This window comes from Oryzias latipes, chromosome 1 (genome assembly GCF_002234675.1).
Source record: "Oryzias latipes chromosome 1, ASM223467v1".
Lineage (NCBI taxonomy): Eukaryota > Metazoa > Chordata > Actinopteri > Beloniformes > Adrianichthyidae > Oryzias > Oryzias latipes.
In genome coordinates, this window is record NC_019859.2 from 6,634,600 (window position 1) to 6,650,997 (window position 16,398).

The following is a 16,398-nucleotide window of genomic DNA, read 5'->3' on the forward strand; positions in this document are numbered from 1 at the left end:
TTCCATTGTATAAAGTCACTACCTCAGTGTGATTTGTAGAGTTATTTGGTATTCTCTTGATGCAGCTGAACCTTGACTATAATAAGACTCAATGCTGCAACAAGCTCATTGAAGTTACCTTCGTACGACTGCCCTGAGGTCCCAAAAAACTGTCCATATAATCTCCTCAGCAAAGGTCTGTGTTTGTCCAATAACTTACTTTTTTACATCCTACATGATAACTTTAATAACAAGGACTAAGCACCACATCTAACATTCTGCTTTTTTTAATTGTTCAAGTATCAACAGCAGCCAGGAGCAGATTCAATGGATGCTTGACTGAGCTCTTTCTGCATAGGCCTATCTAATTTGGAACTGTAAGGTCATTCTCTGTTTCATCAGAATGACTGAACACCAGACATTTGAAATATGGAGTCGGGGGACAAATATCTCAGCAGTCTGATTGCATAACAGAAGTAATCTGGATGTGGGACAGAGTAAAAATGGAAAAATCCTCTTTCAAGAGTTGATAATAGCACACCGCATTCTTCTGTAGACTCCTGCAGGGTTGTAGCAGATTGATAAAAGTGGAAAGAATGAGAGCTGGAGAGAGTCAAGAACAAAAAATTAGGAACATACCCAAGATTTTTGATTAACAAAAGACAGAGGAGGATTGCTGCTTTTTTTAACCTATTTTCTTAAAGATATAGAGTAAACAGAGAGTTACATAAACCAACAGAAATATACAGAGGGAGGATGTCACTGGACCTGCAGGATTTTTTCTTCAAATGTGTTTGTCTAAAGAGATCAGGGCTGTATAAAGATTACACAAAGGCTTCAACTTTTTGATCTGTTCGGTAACAATGCTTGAAACCTTAGTTTCTGTAAGACGTTGCCCAATTCCACATATTGCAACAATATTGCATTTATAGAAATAATGACTGGCTGACTTCTGGGAAGAGGGCTAAACTGTATTGCAGAATGATATCAGGTCAGGTGGAAAATCACTTAGCATCAATCTGTCAAGCATGAATTTCAGGATGTAATTTTAAATAAACAAAGCATTTTTACCTTTAAATGGCAAATGGTAAATGGCGTATACTTATATAGCGCCTTTCTTCCTACAAGGACAAAGCGCTTTACAGTCACAGACCCATTCACCCAGTCACACACACATTCACACACACAGTCACACACTGGTGGTCGCTCCGCTGCCAAACACAGGCGCCCGCCTACCACCAGAGGCAAGGTGGGGTTCAGTGTCTTGCCCAAGGACACTTCGACTCATGGGCGTGCAAGGCGGGAATCGAACCTGCAACCTTACGATCATGGGACGACCGCCCTACCGCTGCACCACGGCCGCCCTTTAATCTTACATGGAACGGTATTTGTCTCTTAACATCTGTTCCAATATCCAACGCATTCTCTATCAGTTTAGCTTTCTCATTCTCTTCCTCTACACTAGGGTTGGGGAGAGAATGAGAAGACGAGGGACACAATGAAAGAAAGGACTAACTAAAAGAGCAAGGTCTGTGGTTTGTCTGAGCCTGTACAGATGGAGATCAAGAGATGGTTCCACACACACGCCCTGCAGCCGACCTTTTGTGACCAAAAAAAGCTCCATCAGTGACGGGATGTCATCAGCTGATAGCCCACAAATGCAGCACACCAGTTGGGCTGTGCCAGAGTCCATCTGGTCGCAAAGCACAACTTTTTTGATTATTGCGATTGGAGCTGTTCCCCAACACTGGCCCGCCTTGCAGAGAAGTGTGCCACCTCACTGGTGCTTAGACTCAAGAACAACATAGCGGGGCTGTGATAGATCACGCAAACAATGGAAGGTATCACTCCCCCACTCCCCCTCCACATGTGTTAGCCACTGGTGGCAAAAGGAGTTAATAAGGAGAGGGGACAGAGAGTGAGCAAACTGTCGACCCTTCAGAAATCTTTTGTCTTCCAACGCCACCGCAAAGAGGGGATAGAAAGGACGGAGGTGCTTTTTTACATACAGGAATTTTAATAACTTCTTTTTTGTTATATTTGATATATTTCATTATTGTGTAAAGCACATTTAAGCTACTAAATCTATTTTTTCCCTATTTTCTGGGCATGTGTAAGTATTTTTCCATCCATTCGTTTGTTTCCTATATTGACTGTATACAGAGAACTGGACTGAGTGAGCGATCCCCTGTCACTTTCCACAAGCAAAGTACCCGCTTGTTCCAATCCCATCTATTGAGGAGCAAACAGCTGTTACTCAGTCATTATATTTGTCAAAAATACCATTCTTGCCCTGTTACCTTTTTTAACATGATCTTGATAATCTTTTTATTAATGTTATTTTTAATTTTTATTTTTTTGGCTGTAAGGCAAGTTATTCAAGTTATAAACTGACCAATCAGATTCCTCGATAAAACTAGGTGGACAAGCTCACTCCTGATTGGCGACAGAATGTTGACTCAGACCAACTTGGACCAATCACTGCTAACTGGTGTCACCTGGTTTCAATATGGCAACATCTGTATGATGAAAAAATGGCAACTAAATTGATTTTACAGTGATGAAAGTCAGGCAAGGAAAAAATCCCTGAACTTTTCTTTGAGCGATATGGCGGGCACAGAGCGAAATTTTGGAAAAATACGTGGTCTTAGATGCATTCTGGTGCATTCTGGCAGCTAGTTATTCACTTCTTTATCAAGAAACTAAGACTAATTGGAGCATCATGATTTGTCATTCAAACCCCTAGTTTGACTCTCCATTAAGGACTTGCTGGTCCTAAAAAAGAATTTGGAAAATTGCTCAAAGTAACACAATCCTACAATCTACGCTTTTCCTTAAAGCTGCAAAACATACAATTGCTAAAATATAGTAACATCAAAGCCCCAAATGGCAAAAAGAACACCAGTAACTATGATATTCTATGAAAATACCTCAGTTATTTATACATTATTTCTGCTTTAGAAATGACTGATGTACAACATCCACTTGCACTGTTTTCTCAAACTATAATTACATCAAAATATGGGATCTGCTTTAAACTATAATTCTATAACATAATACATCAATTCTTTAACACCAATACTAAGTAATCTGGGAAATATCAAAACAAACATACAAACTAAACTAAACATTGTAAACATTATTTTTTAAGGGAGTGCGGGTCCAAACCATCAAATACTTATAATTAATGTCAACTATACTGAACTAAATCATGGTAATTAGGAAATACAAATAAATTAGATAGAGAAATGTATTCAAAATAAAAACTGAAACTCAAAACTAAAATTGAAATTATTTCAAAATGTGGTTTTGAGATTATTTTACACAAAAAAGTATTTGACCTACACTACCTTAAAAATCTTTTTTTTTTCCAGCCAAGACCACTTCAATTTGTTTTTTATCGTCTTCTCACAACTGAGGTCGTGACCACGCTCAATAATGACGATGCCTGCCATTATTTTAACACAAATTTGATCGCAAACTCTTCAGATGTGTTTGTGAAAGTTTAGCGTGGGTCCGCCAGTTTTGGTCTCTAGGGAAGCAAGTCACGCTGACCACGTGGTGCAGACAGAGCCAATCAGACCCGTCGACGCATCCGAAAGCAACTAAAACGTCCCGTCATTGGTCAATTAGGCCGGGAAGACGAAAGATGGCCACGACCATAGAGGAAGCGATCTGCGGAGAAATATAGAAAATAAAGCTAAAATTAGCTGATTTCAGACCATTTTCTAATCCGGAAAGCGATTTGTCCGTAGAGATCAGGTCTTTATTTCCCGGAAAGTACGTTCGGTTTGCTCAAAAACCCGGATTTCCGGGAATTCCCGGAAGACTTTCATCACTGTTTTATTTCATTGGAACAGGTAGTAAGTCATTTTCCAAGAGTGATTTCACACTCAATCACTCCAATTCTCATATACAGTCAATAGTTTCCTCCATCTATTCATCCACCCATCCATTTGAGCATCCATCCTTTTATTCCATACAAGCATCCATTAATTTGATCTGTGGATCTTTTTTTTTCAGCTACAAATTATCCAATCTATTCTTTTGTTTTATTTATCATCCATCTTTTTATTTCATCTATTGATCATTTCATTCCATCCATCCATAAATGCCTTGTTATATGAAAATTTGAGAAAGTATGCAGGAAATATAAGGAACATGTAATGTGTGGGTAATCATAACTATACAAAGAAAAATATAGAGTGATTTCTAAGTACTTTCAGAAAAGTCCTTGTAATATATTTTTAAAGGTAAATCAAGCCAATATCTGTGGCCGGAAGAGGTAATTGGTTGAAGAAATGCAGAGAGAAAATAAAACAGTAGTTCAAAGAGCAGAGATAAGAACAGCACTGGTAAACTTAACAGCTTCTGCCAAAAATGCCCTGGCAAACATTTCAAGAGGAGCTAAATCTGAAATCCAAATCAAACTAAAATAGTACAGTTCAATAACAGCTGTAACGATATACTAAATATAAACATGCAAAACACCAGGACACCATGAAAAAGATTTGCAAATCATTTGCAGCTAAACAAACAGAGAAGGCAAATGAAAAACAATGTTGAACAATAAAGCAAGCAGCCAATTCAAATTAATTGATTATCGGTATATTTTGACACATGGTGTACTAAAGCACAGATTACAGTTGCCGAGAAAACAATGAAATTGTAGATTTTAAGTTGGGCAAGTCATTTTCAAGCAGTAGTCTCAAAATGAGGACCTTTTACAAACATGTTTTAGTGCAAGTGCCAACTTTTCTGTCCTTTCATTGCTTTCTTGTTTTTAATGACACTTTGGAAGAGTGTGCCTTTTTCATGGGCAAATGACAGGAAGGGGGGTATGGTACAGTATATTTTATCCATCAACGAAGGTATTTCTAAATGTTGTTGGTGTAGGATCAGAAGACTGATAGACCTCACCCAGAGAAAACACTCAAAGCAATGAAGCAAAAAATGTTCAGTACTTACAGGTCAAAAGGAAAACTATGACGCCAATAAAAACACAGAGAAGGAGGACAAAACTCAAAGGCAACCATTAGAAACCTCACGAAGACAAATCAGAAATTCGTTCAATGGAAAGGCTGACTTTTAAAAACAACCCAGATGGAAGTCGAAAAAGTCAGGAATCGTTTGGACTTGATTGTCTACAAGCTCAGCAATTGACCTGGTGTTAACATTGATGTGTTATACACAATTTTGTCAGTCTGAGATCTATAATTGGTGTTTCCTGATCCAAACTTGGCTGTTATTTTTGGATTCAAGCTTCTAAAATAAGTCAGGATTGTGGACATGTGCCTAAAACATACACCAATTAATTTTACAAGGGTACAGAGAACTGAAACAGAGAACTATGAAAAACCCTCCTTAAATTGCATAACTGGCCTTACAGCGATCCTTGATAAGGTTCCTGGTACATTCACAAGATGAAAAATGAATTTCCCTCTTGTTCGGTTCAATGGTGACAAATGATTCTGGCAAAACATCCATTTGGCGGGTGTCCCAATTTTTACAAACGGTCAACCAGAGCAATAAACGATGCCAGCAAAAAAAAAAAAAAAAGAAACATTTTACTCTTTTCCAAGAAAAACACTAGCTCGTTTCGAAATCCATGCCACATCTTTTTAAGAAGTTGCATATCGAAAAAAGAAAATCCCACGGAGATTTGGGATGAGGACAGGTCTACCTCCCTCTGGAATGTTTCTGCACAGAAAGTTGAATCCTTTTAACATTTCTAACATTTTGCTGTAATGATATTACAACATTTCATCATCTGTAGTTAAGGAAACTTAGACTACCTTAAGAAATCTCTCAGTTACACCAACACAGGCACAATCTTTACCCATAGTAATGTGACACAAGAAACCAACGTCATTCTCAAATCACAGTCTGGACATGCAAACTCTTACTGAAATAAATGTGAACGAAGGTCACTCAAACATCCCAACAACAGCTTGAAAAAATAACCACTTTGAGAATGAATTAGTTTTGTGAAAATTAGTGGGGGGGTTTTAGTATAAAAACTTAACAAGTCAGTCAAAATGGCTGACAATTCTATATGGTTTCATGCCCTTTAAAAGCTCATGAGAAATAACATAAGAACTCTATTGAGAGTCATCTTTTCTGGGTTACATATCCTAAAAAAAACCTGGGCTACGACTTCCACGTGCATCCTGAGTATCATTCACACACATCAAGTCAGTTGGGTTGTTCTCTCAAATCATTTTTATTTCTTTGTTTTGCTACTACTCTCAAACTCTTCTCACATTTCTCTTACTGTCAATTTTATGGAGACACTAAAATGTTTTGTGCATCGACTGACTCTATGGCTGTTTGGAGAAAATGTTTGTCGTAACTTTTTTGGAAAATGTTTCAAAGTTTAGCTATATGAAAACTAGGCCCAACAAATGAAACAATGGAGTTCCAAAACTCTTTCAGTATGTAAAACATTTTGGAAACTCATTCAATTAAAAAATAATCAATGAAATGTTCCGCCTGATGAGAAAGTAACATAATTCAGCAGCAGAAAAGATATATTGCTACCTAACAACAAATAAGAAAATTGTAAATCTTGGCGGGGAGGTGTTTAGACCTAAGCTTCTACGGAAGGCTCCTTTTAGTAGGACATTTCAAAGAACAATTTATTTGGGAGCATTATAGGGTTCTTTTTAATATTATTACTGACATGTTTTATATTTTGGTTTTATTGTTATTTTTGGACAACTTTGTGTGAAATTCACCTTCCTTTTTTGTTGTAACAAAGAAAATGTATGTCTCATCCTGAACAATAAACTGCAGTGTAAACAAATTACTGTTTTCTAATTGTCATACCTAGAATGATGTCATGGAATAGATAAGACATGTGATCTGCCATCTTATGATATATATTTTAAGAAGCACAGGAGTGATCAATGAAGCTTATTGTCAGTTGAGTAATTTCCTCTCTTCCAACTTATTGTTTTTTTCTACATTTTTTAGGTCTTTTTATCCCCATTTTTCATAAAAATATAGGTGTTCTCATTCCCCTTTACATGACTCAACTGCAGCCTGCAGTCTTTCTTATCACTCGAGTTATACCCCCCCCCCCCCCCCCCCCAAAAAATCGTTTATTTTTGCTACGTGCAGTCTGAGGAAAACTGCAGGCTGCCGTCCAAACATTCAAAGGTAAAAAAAGCAAACTTTTTAACCTATATTTGTTTGTTTAAAGACAAAAACGTGTTCATGCTTTTTTAAATCAATTAGATGAATTCTAGATTTTTTGATTGAAACTGATGAATAAATAATCAAATTTTGGAGCAACTCATCAAAACTTTATGGTTAAAACTGTGACCGGAATGGGTGATACGTACTTGATTGCTGATGAAGTTTTGTTAAGAGTGTGCAAGTAGTACATCTTTACATTATTATGGTCTGCAAACAAACAAAAAAATCTAATCACTCAAACTTTCCATTAATAACAACCTTTTAATCTGAGTTTTGAGCCATGAGAGACAATCACAGCACTCCCAAAAACCCACTATGACACAAATAAAACTGACCACTGAAAATGTCCAGATGGAATCCCTAAGAGGAACCTTCTACATGGTGACATTCAATTTTCTTCAAACCAATTACAGATGCAATTTACATTCACATAAAACATCTGATTATTACCTTTTTCTTAAAATACAAGATAATTCAATATTTCTTTCAGTCATCTGATTTTATCTCTGCTTGTATATTCATTTATTTGATTTATTTTGCTTTTTAACATCTCAATATGTACAAAAAGAATAAACAATCACAGGAAATTGTTCTCTGAAGTTGAACAAAAAGACCAAGGTCGGATGTCCGAATAAGCTGACCATTGTTTTGTTTTTTTATGGAGTATGACTGAGAGAAAGAAGCACATAACCAAAGCTGCACATTTTGTTAGGAGACTTCTTAAAGCAGATGCATGGCTAATCGCAACAATACGACTTCAGATGTTAAAGGAGATAATGCAGATATCCTACTTCTCTTCATGCACACAAACTTTAAAAGAAATCTGATAATGAACTTTTGTATGAATGACTTGGATATTTTTTTCCAAGGTGGAAAAGTGTAAATGTGTCACATCTGATCGTTCCAGTTATTAGATTTCTGTGGTTGTGCAAACATGCTCTTTGACTCAAATGTACATCAAAATGATGTCTATGTCTAGTGGTTTGCGATAGAGTGGCTTAAAAAGATATGGATATCTCCTCATTCAGCAATAAATATAGACTGAAGATGAATCTTATAGTAGCGGAGTTTAAAGAAAAAGCCTCTAATTGTATTTTACGGAGCCCCTTGAAGAAAAAAAACAAACTATTGAAGTAAAAAAAAAATAATAATAACTGGTGCTCACCAGTTACTAGCTATTAATACAAATACCGAATGGCTTCAGTTTGTCGTAAGAATCCAAATGCCAAATATAATTTGGACACTTTGCAAAATAACTGCGATGATGCAGACATCTGGCTCTCCAGAGTTCAACACTCTGTGGGTCATGTTCTTGATCCTTGCATGCAGCCCATTTTGAACGCACTTGGCATGCATCCACCAATATCTATGGAGTTTACCGGATGATCTTACATTTTCCTGAATAAAACCTGATTTTAACTGCTCTAACCCCAGCGCTGAAAGAAACCACATGACTTTAAAACTCATTTAAGATGACTTTCAGAGATGATATAATTGTGACGGGGAGGAAGCAAAGCTGCAATCTCTTTGTAGACAAGTCCGAAAGCAAAGTGACACTCAAATGAGCTCAATCAGCTCAACTTGGGAAAATCCCTCAGTGTGCAAAAGGCCACAAATGACCAGATACTAACTGGGATCTTGTGCGCACCTGTTACTTACTGGCACCGGTTAGTTTTTTTTACTTCAATTGTTTGTTTTCTTCAATGACCCTTTAGGGGTTCCGTAGTATTTCTGGTTCCTTGGAGGAAAATATTTAAAAGAGAAGTGGCAGTCCAATACATTTACGCAGTATGAGCTTCCACTTCTAACTTTAAAACGAAAAAAAGCTTTAAACCATTAGAGAACCTCTTTTTGAAAAATTAGGCTCACTGACTTTTCTTTTGGTCTGTGAGTTAGTCCACATGCATGCCCAGCAGCATTATCTCAAATCTGCTGCTATAAAAATCTGTTTAGTGCACGAGATGCTTAATCCCCAGACACCTGATGTTACGTGAGGTTTAACAGCAGAGATGAGCCGCTGAGGTTTTCCAGTAAAACTTTGAAGAGTGTTAGGAGAGAAACCGGTCAACCCAATTAATACTCTTCTGTGATCAAATGCCTCTGTTTAGCGCTCATCTGCCCCCCTCCCTCACCCTGCCTCTGTGGAAGGCTCTCACACACACACTTGACCCCTGTGACACCTGTCTCTATTCGCTCTTTTCTCTAGCTAATTTGAAAATACCCCTTCTTAATCCCGAACCCCCCGAAGGCCCACCCAAAACTCGCAACCAAGTAACGTTCCCCCTTTTATCCCTGTCTTTGTCGATCCAGTCTCTTCACCAACCTTTGTGAAAGGCTTGTTTAGTGGCGCAGACGTCCAGCGTTTGTTAAAACAGACAAGCAGCAGCTCCTAAAGGTTTTGAAGGACTTGAGTGTGTGCAGACTCTGAAGATGATCCCTCACAAGAACAGCACATATTCTGGAAAACTCAATCTTCTCCTTCATCTTCTCCTGAGACTCTTCCTGGCACCGGTTTAGATTTTACTCATCCAAAACACAAAAAAGAAATAAAACCTGTGTGTGAGTAAGAGGTCAGTAAAAAATGCAGCAGAGGAACCAGTTTTGTTTTTAAATGGTAAAAATGCTTAAGTGTTTCCTGATTCGTTAGTAGTTTTTTTGCCTGGTTTGTAACATCACTTGACGCCAAAGGCCAAACTCCAGCTTATCAAAAGCAGTTTTATGACCCTCTGTTAAAAAAAACTTGATGAAAATATGAACTGAAATATATCAAATACCTCAATATCTGATTTCATTTTACTCTTTTTAGACAACTTTTTAGAAACGTAACATTACTTTCATCTCAACAATACAATACATTCTGTGTCAAATAAATGAGGGGTTAAGTGTTTGTTACCAAATTTAAACCTAACTACTTTATAGTACACAATATCTGTATTTATGGCAAAAAATACCTTTAGCACTCAAAACAATGATTTTTTTTATTAAATATGGTCATTTTCCCGAGCTGGAAGTTCACACACTTATGGACATTTTTATATTTGCACATTCCACATTTTGCATATTTGCACACTTCCGTTGTACACTTTGTAGCTATTGTACATATTGATTTTTTTTTATTATACTTTGTTAGATTTTGTTTTTGCACTGTAATGGTGATTTAATTGTCCAAGTGGACAGTGACAATAAAGGCATATCTATCTATATCTATCTAAGACGCCTCAATCTCTGATTCCCCGGTTTTCGCTCTGTGTGGTTGCCGTTCATTTACAGTAATGACGTCAACCTGGAGCGTGTTTGGGTCTCACCCACAAAAAACAAAAACATCCAAACTTTTGTACAGACGGATGTGCACATTGTGCATGTAAAAGGATAGCGCTTTTCCCAAACACAGCTAGCTCCATGGAGAAAGTGGGTGTTCGCGTTAGCCTGGGGGCGGTGCTGGCAGTGCAGACTCTTCCTGAAAGGGGCTAGTTTTTACTTTTATATGTATGAATGTGAGAACCCGCTCGTTTTCATGGATTGGGAGGGGCTGGTGCTCAGAGAGGCAGGTTTTAAGAGAAATGCTCAGAGATGCGTGAATGGATCAAAATACCGCTTTGGGGTTTCTTTCTGTGAGGAATGAACATTATAATACACTTAAAAGCTCAAAATTTTGATTTAGCATGATATTGGCCCATTTATGTAAATCTTAAGTCGAAGTTAAATATTTAGTAAAGAATAAATGCCAATTAGATCATTATCTGTATAATATTTGTGAGGAAAAAGTGACAACTTGTAGTGCATGGCATGATTAGAATAGAAGAACTTTGGAATCTAAAGACAGAAGACAGTCTGCAGGGAGAAAAAGAAGACGAGAACAAAGTGGAGGTCTGCGTAGACGTGTCTTGACAATAACTTTTAGATGTTAAGTAAGACTAAATAAAATATATTTCTTTTTTGTTTAAACCAAATTTGTGATGTTTTTATAAAACATTTTAAGTGTTCTGTCACAACAAAAGCAGGTCAACTTAAGCACTTTCTAGAGTCTCATCTCATCCGTTACACAAATGTTGCCACATTGACTTGTTCTCCACAAAATGACCCTGCCTTTATCTCACATGTACGGTATTGTCCTCTAAACCTCATAATGCCAGAAAGCTTTATTCAATGATTTGTCTTCATTTTTGCCATAAAACAAACCGTGCTATAAAAGCACAAGACTTTCATTAGGAACTTGTTGCAATATTGCACTGACTGATCTCCTTGAACTCATTTTTGGAACCATTATGAATTACAACAAAGTAGCCCAGTCACACACTGGCTGTTTCTGTTTGGGAGTCCTTTGATTTAAGGAAAATGTCAAAGAGAATATGACAGATCAACACAGCGCATTACAAAAGAAAATCCAAATCTATGCATCAAACTTGATCAAACTTGTGAACAATGAAGGTCAAATGATCATTAACTGATCCTGCAGATCAGTGAGTGAGGAGAATTATTTTACCATGTGTAGTTTGAAAAAAAAAAAGTAATGATAACACAAATCTCCTTACCCCTCAGAACTTAACATGTAATAGTTCTGCCTCACATCTTCAAGGGGTGCGTCTGTCTGTTTCATGAGAACAAGCAGCTGCAGCTGCGGGCTGCAAAGAAGCCGAGCGCACCGCGGACTCACCGGCTCGTCCATCTGCTCCTGCTCGTAGTCTTCATAATAGTCGCTGGCGAGGTTGGAATAAAGCAGATATGCCAGTAAAAGAGATATTCCCAGTAGGTGCATGTTTATATGAAGTCCGGGAGTGTTTATGATCCGACAACCATAAAGACGGGGGATTTTAAAAAACCCTCCACGGTGCCTGAGCCGTCCTGCCTCCCCTCTCTCTCTCTCTCTAGCTCTCTTCTTTGTCTCTCTATCAGGGTGCAAGACTCCAGCCTGCAGCGCGCGCACCGACCCTGGTGTGGATGGACGCAGCGGAGACTGCGGGCGTTCATGAAGAGCGCACGATTCCAGGAAAACCGCCCGCATGCGCCTTCACAATAAAAGCCTCAGAGCACCCGCATGTGTGAAGAGGGGAGGCTGGGAGGAATGTTGGAGGCAGCCAGAGGATAGTTTCCTGGTGACCTCACCATAAATGCTGCGCAACACCCCAGTTTTGACATTTTTCTTTAATTCAACATCACAATTCAAGGCCGGATATAGGCATGGCCAAAAAAAACAACAGCAACATAAAAAGAACAAAAAAGATATAAAACTTTCTATATATGTGATTGATTGATTGGTTGGTGATAGTTTTATATATATATATTTATATTAATGGGCTGATGCTTTGTAATAAATTGTGAAAATTAATTCATTCACCTTCTTGCGTTTTGTCCCTTTTGGGGTCACGGGGCTGCCGGAGCCTATCCCAGCCACTTGTGGGTGAAGGCAGGGGACACCCTGGACAGGTCGCCAGTCTGTCACAGGGTCACGTATCACACACCCAGTCACTTTCACACTCACACCTATGGACAACCCCAGAGAGAACCCACACATGCACGGGGAGAACATGCAAACTTCACACAGAAAGGTCCCCTGTTGATGTTCTGCTTCAAGTCCCCCAGCCAGGACTTGAACCGGGGGCCTTCTTGCTGTGAGGCAAGAACGCCAACCACTGTTCCACCGTGCAGATGATTGATTGACAATAATAAATACAATAAAAAAATTGTATTTATTTGATCAAAATAATGATTGATATTAGGATGGTTTAAGAATAAAGTGGTGTGTCTTACTAGCATTGCTGATTTTTTCCAGTCCTAAAAGTAATTTGCTGATTTCAAATGGACTTTTGGAAACAGTTTTCTGGTGCCTTCTTATTTTCTTTATGTGGGCCAAATCATTCCTTCAATTGGGATAGATTTCAGTGGAGCCCAAAGACATGGAAGCTGGTGTTGACAATGAGAGATATCATATTCAGTAATCCAAATTGAATTATCTGTAAAGTTGGCCACAGCCATGTGCCATCTTGGAGCTGTATGAAGGCATTTAAGGGATGCCAAGCTGGCCCAAATTTGACAGTGAAGGTCTCATAACAGATTCATTTCAGGGATCTTTGGCCAAAGTGTTGATGGCTGACTTTGCTCATCATGTGTCCTGAAACATAAGCTGAATCTGGTGGAAATGTTAAATGTGATGTTTATCAGAGAGTGACTGAAAAGGTTGCAATGTTGCCTTGAATTGGTTTTGTTTGACAGAGTTTGAGCTGTATGCAAAACCTAGGCAAGCACATGTTTGCAGGTTTCATGGAGCCTCTGACGTCTGCAGACAAAGACTCTCCAGTTAGTAAAGAATACCACAAAACTCTTCTTTAAATTAAAACCACAACCAACAAACACAAAATATCTATTACTACGAATACGGCCAACTATGAACTTAAAATTAGATTGAGATCATCTTCTATTTCAACCGGCAAAAAAATGAGACTGACATTTCTCATTGCTTGTCATTTTTTTGAATGTGAAGATACAGGAATCTTAAACAAGTGCACATGCATTCATGTGATGCTCGTGAGAAATATTTTGGTAAGAAACGTTGTCTTTATTAACCATCTTGAAACAATATACCATTACTGGCTTGAATGTCCTTTGCTGATGAATGTTTACTGACGTCTTTCCAGATCAAGCACCTTCATAATCTATGTATGTAAAGATAATAACTGCTTGATTCCTCACAAGTGTTTTTTTACACACTCAGAGTACAGAGGAGGTGCAATAAGAAAACCAAGACAAACATTAAACGGGTGTCTCAAAGGAGGACAGGTTTGGGGCATCCAAACATTTAGTGAGAGCTTGTTTAAATCAATGGAATAGGAACCAGTAAAGAGGATTTTAAACTTTCACATTCAAGATTTTCCAAATTTCACCTTCCTTCTGCAGACTTTTCGCTCGAAAGACTTTTTATTAGACGTGTTCACTTGAAAGTGTGTTGCCGAGGGCGATGTGAATGCAGCTTTATGGGTTGTTGTATTTTTGTCGTCTTTTCATGGCATCTTTTCTTATTAAATCTTGGACTTCCCTGGATCTGACATCTTAGGTTCTTCTATTATCAGACACAGTTGTGTTTTTTCACATACCTTACATGTTTCGTGTCCAGAGTTCCCTGGATCTGTTTGAGTCCTTCCTGCTCCTGGGTTTCACTGCCGGCCACCCGTAACAGCAATGTCATTGCAGGAGTTCAACATGTGGACTTTCCCAACAATAGCTTCACAAGGGGCTTCCTAAAGGTGTTTGATGAAAGCATCTGCTCAGCCTCAACAAATGAAAGCCCACTCATAAAGCCAGTTTTGAATCATCACAGACCTATGGGATACAATTACATTTCAAATTCCAAAGGCCACTAGTTGTGCTTTCATGACAAAGGTCCAACTCAGAGAAGAACTCTTGGTTTACATTCTTACTCATTCCACTCAACAGGGTGAGCAGGCTCAGCTGGAGTGACTTGACATGTTGAAAAAAAAAAATCATCAGTTGTTGAACAGACCTCAAGATAAAGTAAAGTTCTGACTCATGCACACGGCAATGAAATGGAAATCTTTAACCACGCAGGGGTCTGAAAGCCTCTTTGAGTTTAGAGAAAACGGATGTGTGGGCTCGAAAGAAGAGAAAAAGGATGCTTTGCAGACATTTGCGGTATGTGAAATCCATCAGTGCGGTCAACTTTCCAAGGACTTACATGATCCAAACACGAATCCACATTTCTAAGAGGAATAAAAGCAGATGTTTACAAATATTTAAAAGGAACTTTTCATTTGTTTTCTCAATCATTCTTTGTATTTTATGTTTTTCTAAAATGGGTTTAATCAGACTGAAAGTAGTTTGATGTTCTATGTGTTTTTCTGCAGTTTGCCTCATTAGAATCAAAGAGATCTCTATCTCACTTTGAAGTTTTGGAATGGCCTTCAGAGGTCAAGGTGTCCAAGTTACCGGTGTTTAGATATTACTTGTCACCATGACAATAGCCGTAGATTTGAAGACATGAATGAAATTGCGAAAAGGGAGATATTAACTAAACATGGACTCATTTCAAGGTTTTGAACTGCAACAGCTCTGTAATAATATTCACTCATTCTGTTTTTCAGCCATGATCTAGATCAGGTTGAATGCAGGTCCTGTGTTTTCTTTTTTCACGTATAATCTTTATTTTCTGGGCTATTGCCTACCCTTTTTGTAGATCTTTTTTTGAACTTTCCATAGCCTGCTTAAGTGCATCAACTGCTTTGGTAGAATAATGTTTATGTGTCACATAATAGATAATGGCCAACGAAGTATGCATTATTAGAAATAAACACACGATGTGGAAGCCTGAATGGTTATGTCACAATAACAGACTGGTTCCAAGTGCAGCAGGTTTATTAGCTCAGCTGAAAGTCCACAAATCTAAATCAGGGTCAGGCAGGAAGGTGTCAATAACGGGCATGAAAGCATCAGAGAAGAGACAGGTTAGTCAGGATCCGAGCGAGAGTCGGGGCAGGCGGTAGGTAAACTGAGTCAGAAACAGAAAATTAGATCCACATACAACACTCTGTAATGAAGGCAGAACCACACAAATACTTCTCACTGAGTGGGGCTCAGTGCAGTGGTTACGTATGCTAAGAGTGATCGAGTCAATGGGAGTCAGGAGTGTGGCATCCAGGAAGTGCACGCTGGGGTTGCTGGGAGATGAAGTGCATTCAGTATTCTGGAGATGGTTCCCGCTTTTTCGGTTTGGATTGCATTTTTCATAAAAAGCAGACTATTGGATAAATGGTGTGGTGCGGTTGACACAGCAACATAACGCGCTGCTGAGCCAGCTGAGCCCGCACTGACCTCGACTGTGGCAGCTAAAGAAAGCAAAATATATATTGATCGTAACAATCAGTTAGAAAAGCATCAGTTCAGAGAGAAAGTTTACCTCTTATTGCTTGTTTTTGTCCAGATAATGAAGCAGAAGTTTGTTTTAAAGAAGCCAGCACAGTGATAAAGAATATGTAAGCTGTGTGACCGGAAATTTAAATTTACATGTTTTTAGGTGAGCAATATTTCTGTGGATTATCACTTTTAATCCACACCCAACAGCCATTCAAAATCGAGTATTCACCCAGACCATGGTATAAGACTTAATAATGTTGTTCATATCGGTGATTTAACTTTAATATTTTATAAATGCAAAATTTCTAAATCAGCTCAAATCCAAACTTTTTTTCATCAGTTTGAGGTTTTTGTTAA

The 16,398-nt window shown here is 38.3% G+C and overlaps 1 protein-coding gene across 2 annotated transcripts in view; it reads right to left on the reverse strand.

The window, feature by feature from the left end:
• vegfc (vascular endothelial growth factor C) overlaps window positions 1-12,140 on the reverse strand; it is an 80,309-nt gene extending 68,169 nt beyond the window's left edge. The window contains exon 1 of one of the 2 annotated variants that reach the window (XM_023958746.1): window positions 11,834-12,140. In XM_023958746.1, the coding sequence (XP_023814514.1) occupies window positions 11,834-11,935 (102 nt within the window). In that variant the 5' untranslated portion in view covers window positions 11,936-12,140. The remainder of the gene's footprint in view (window positions 1-11,833) is intronic. The other variant, NM_001278873.1, reaches the window with a different exon arrangement.
• Window positions 12,141-16,398: the final 4,258 nt, after the last annotated feature.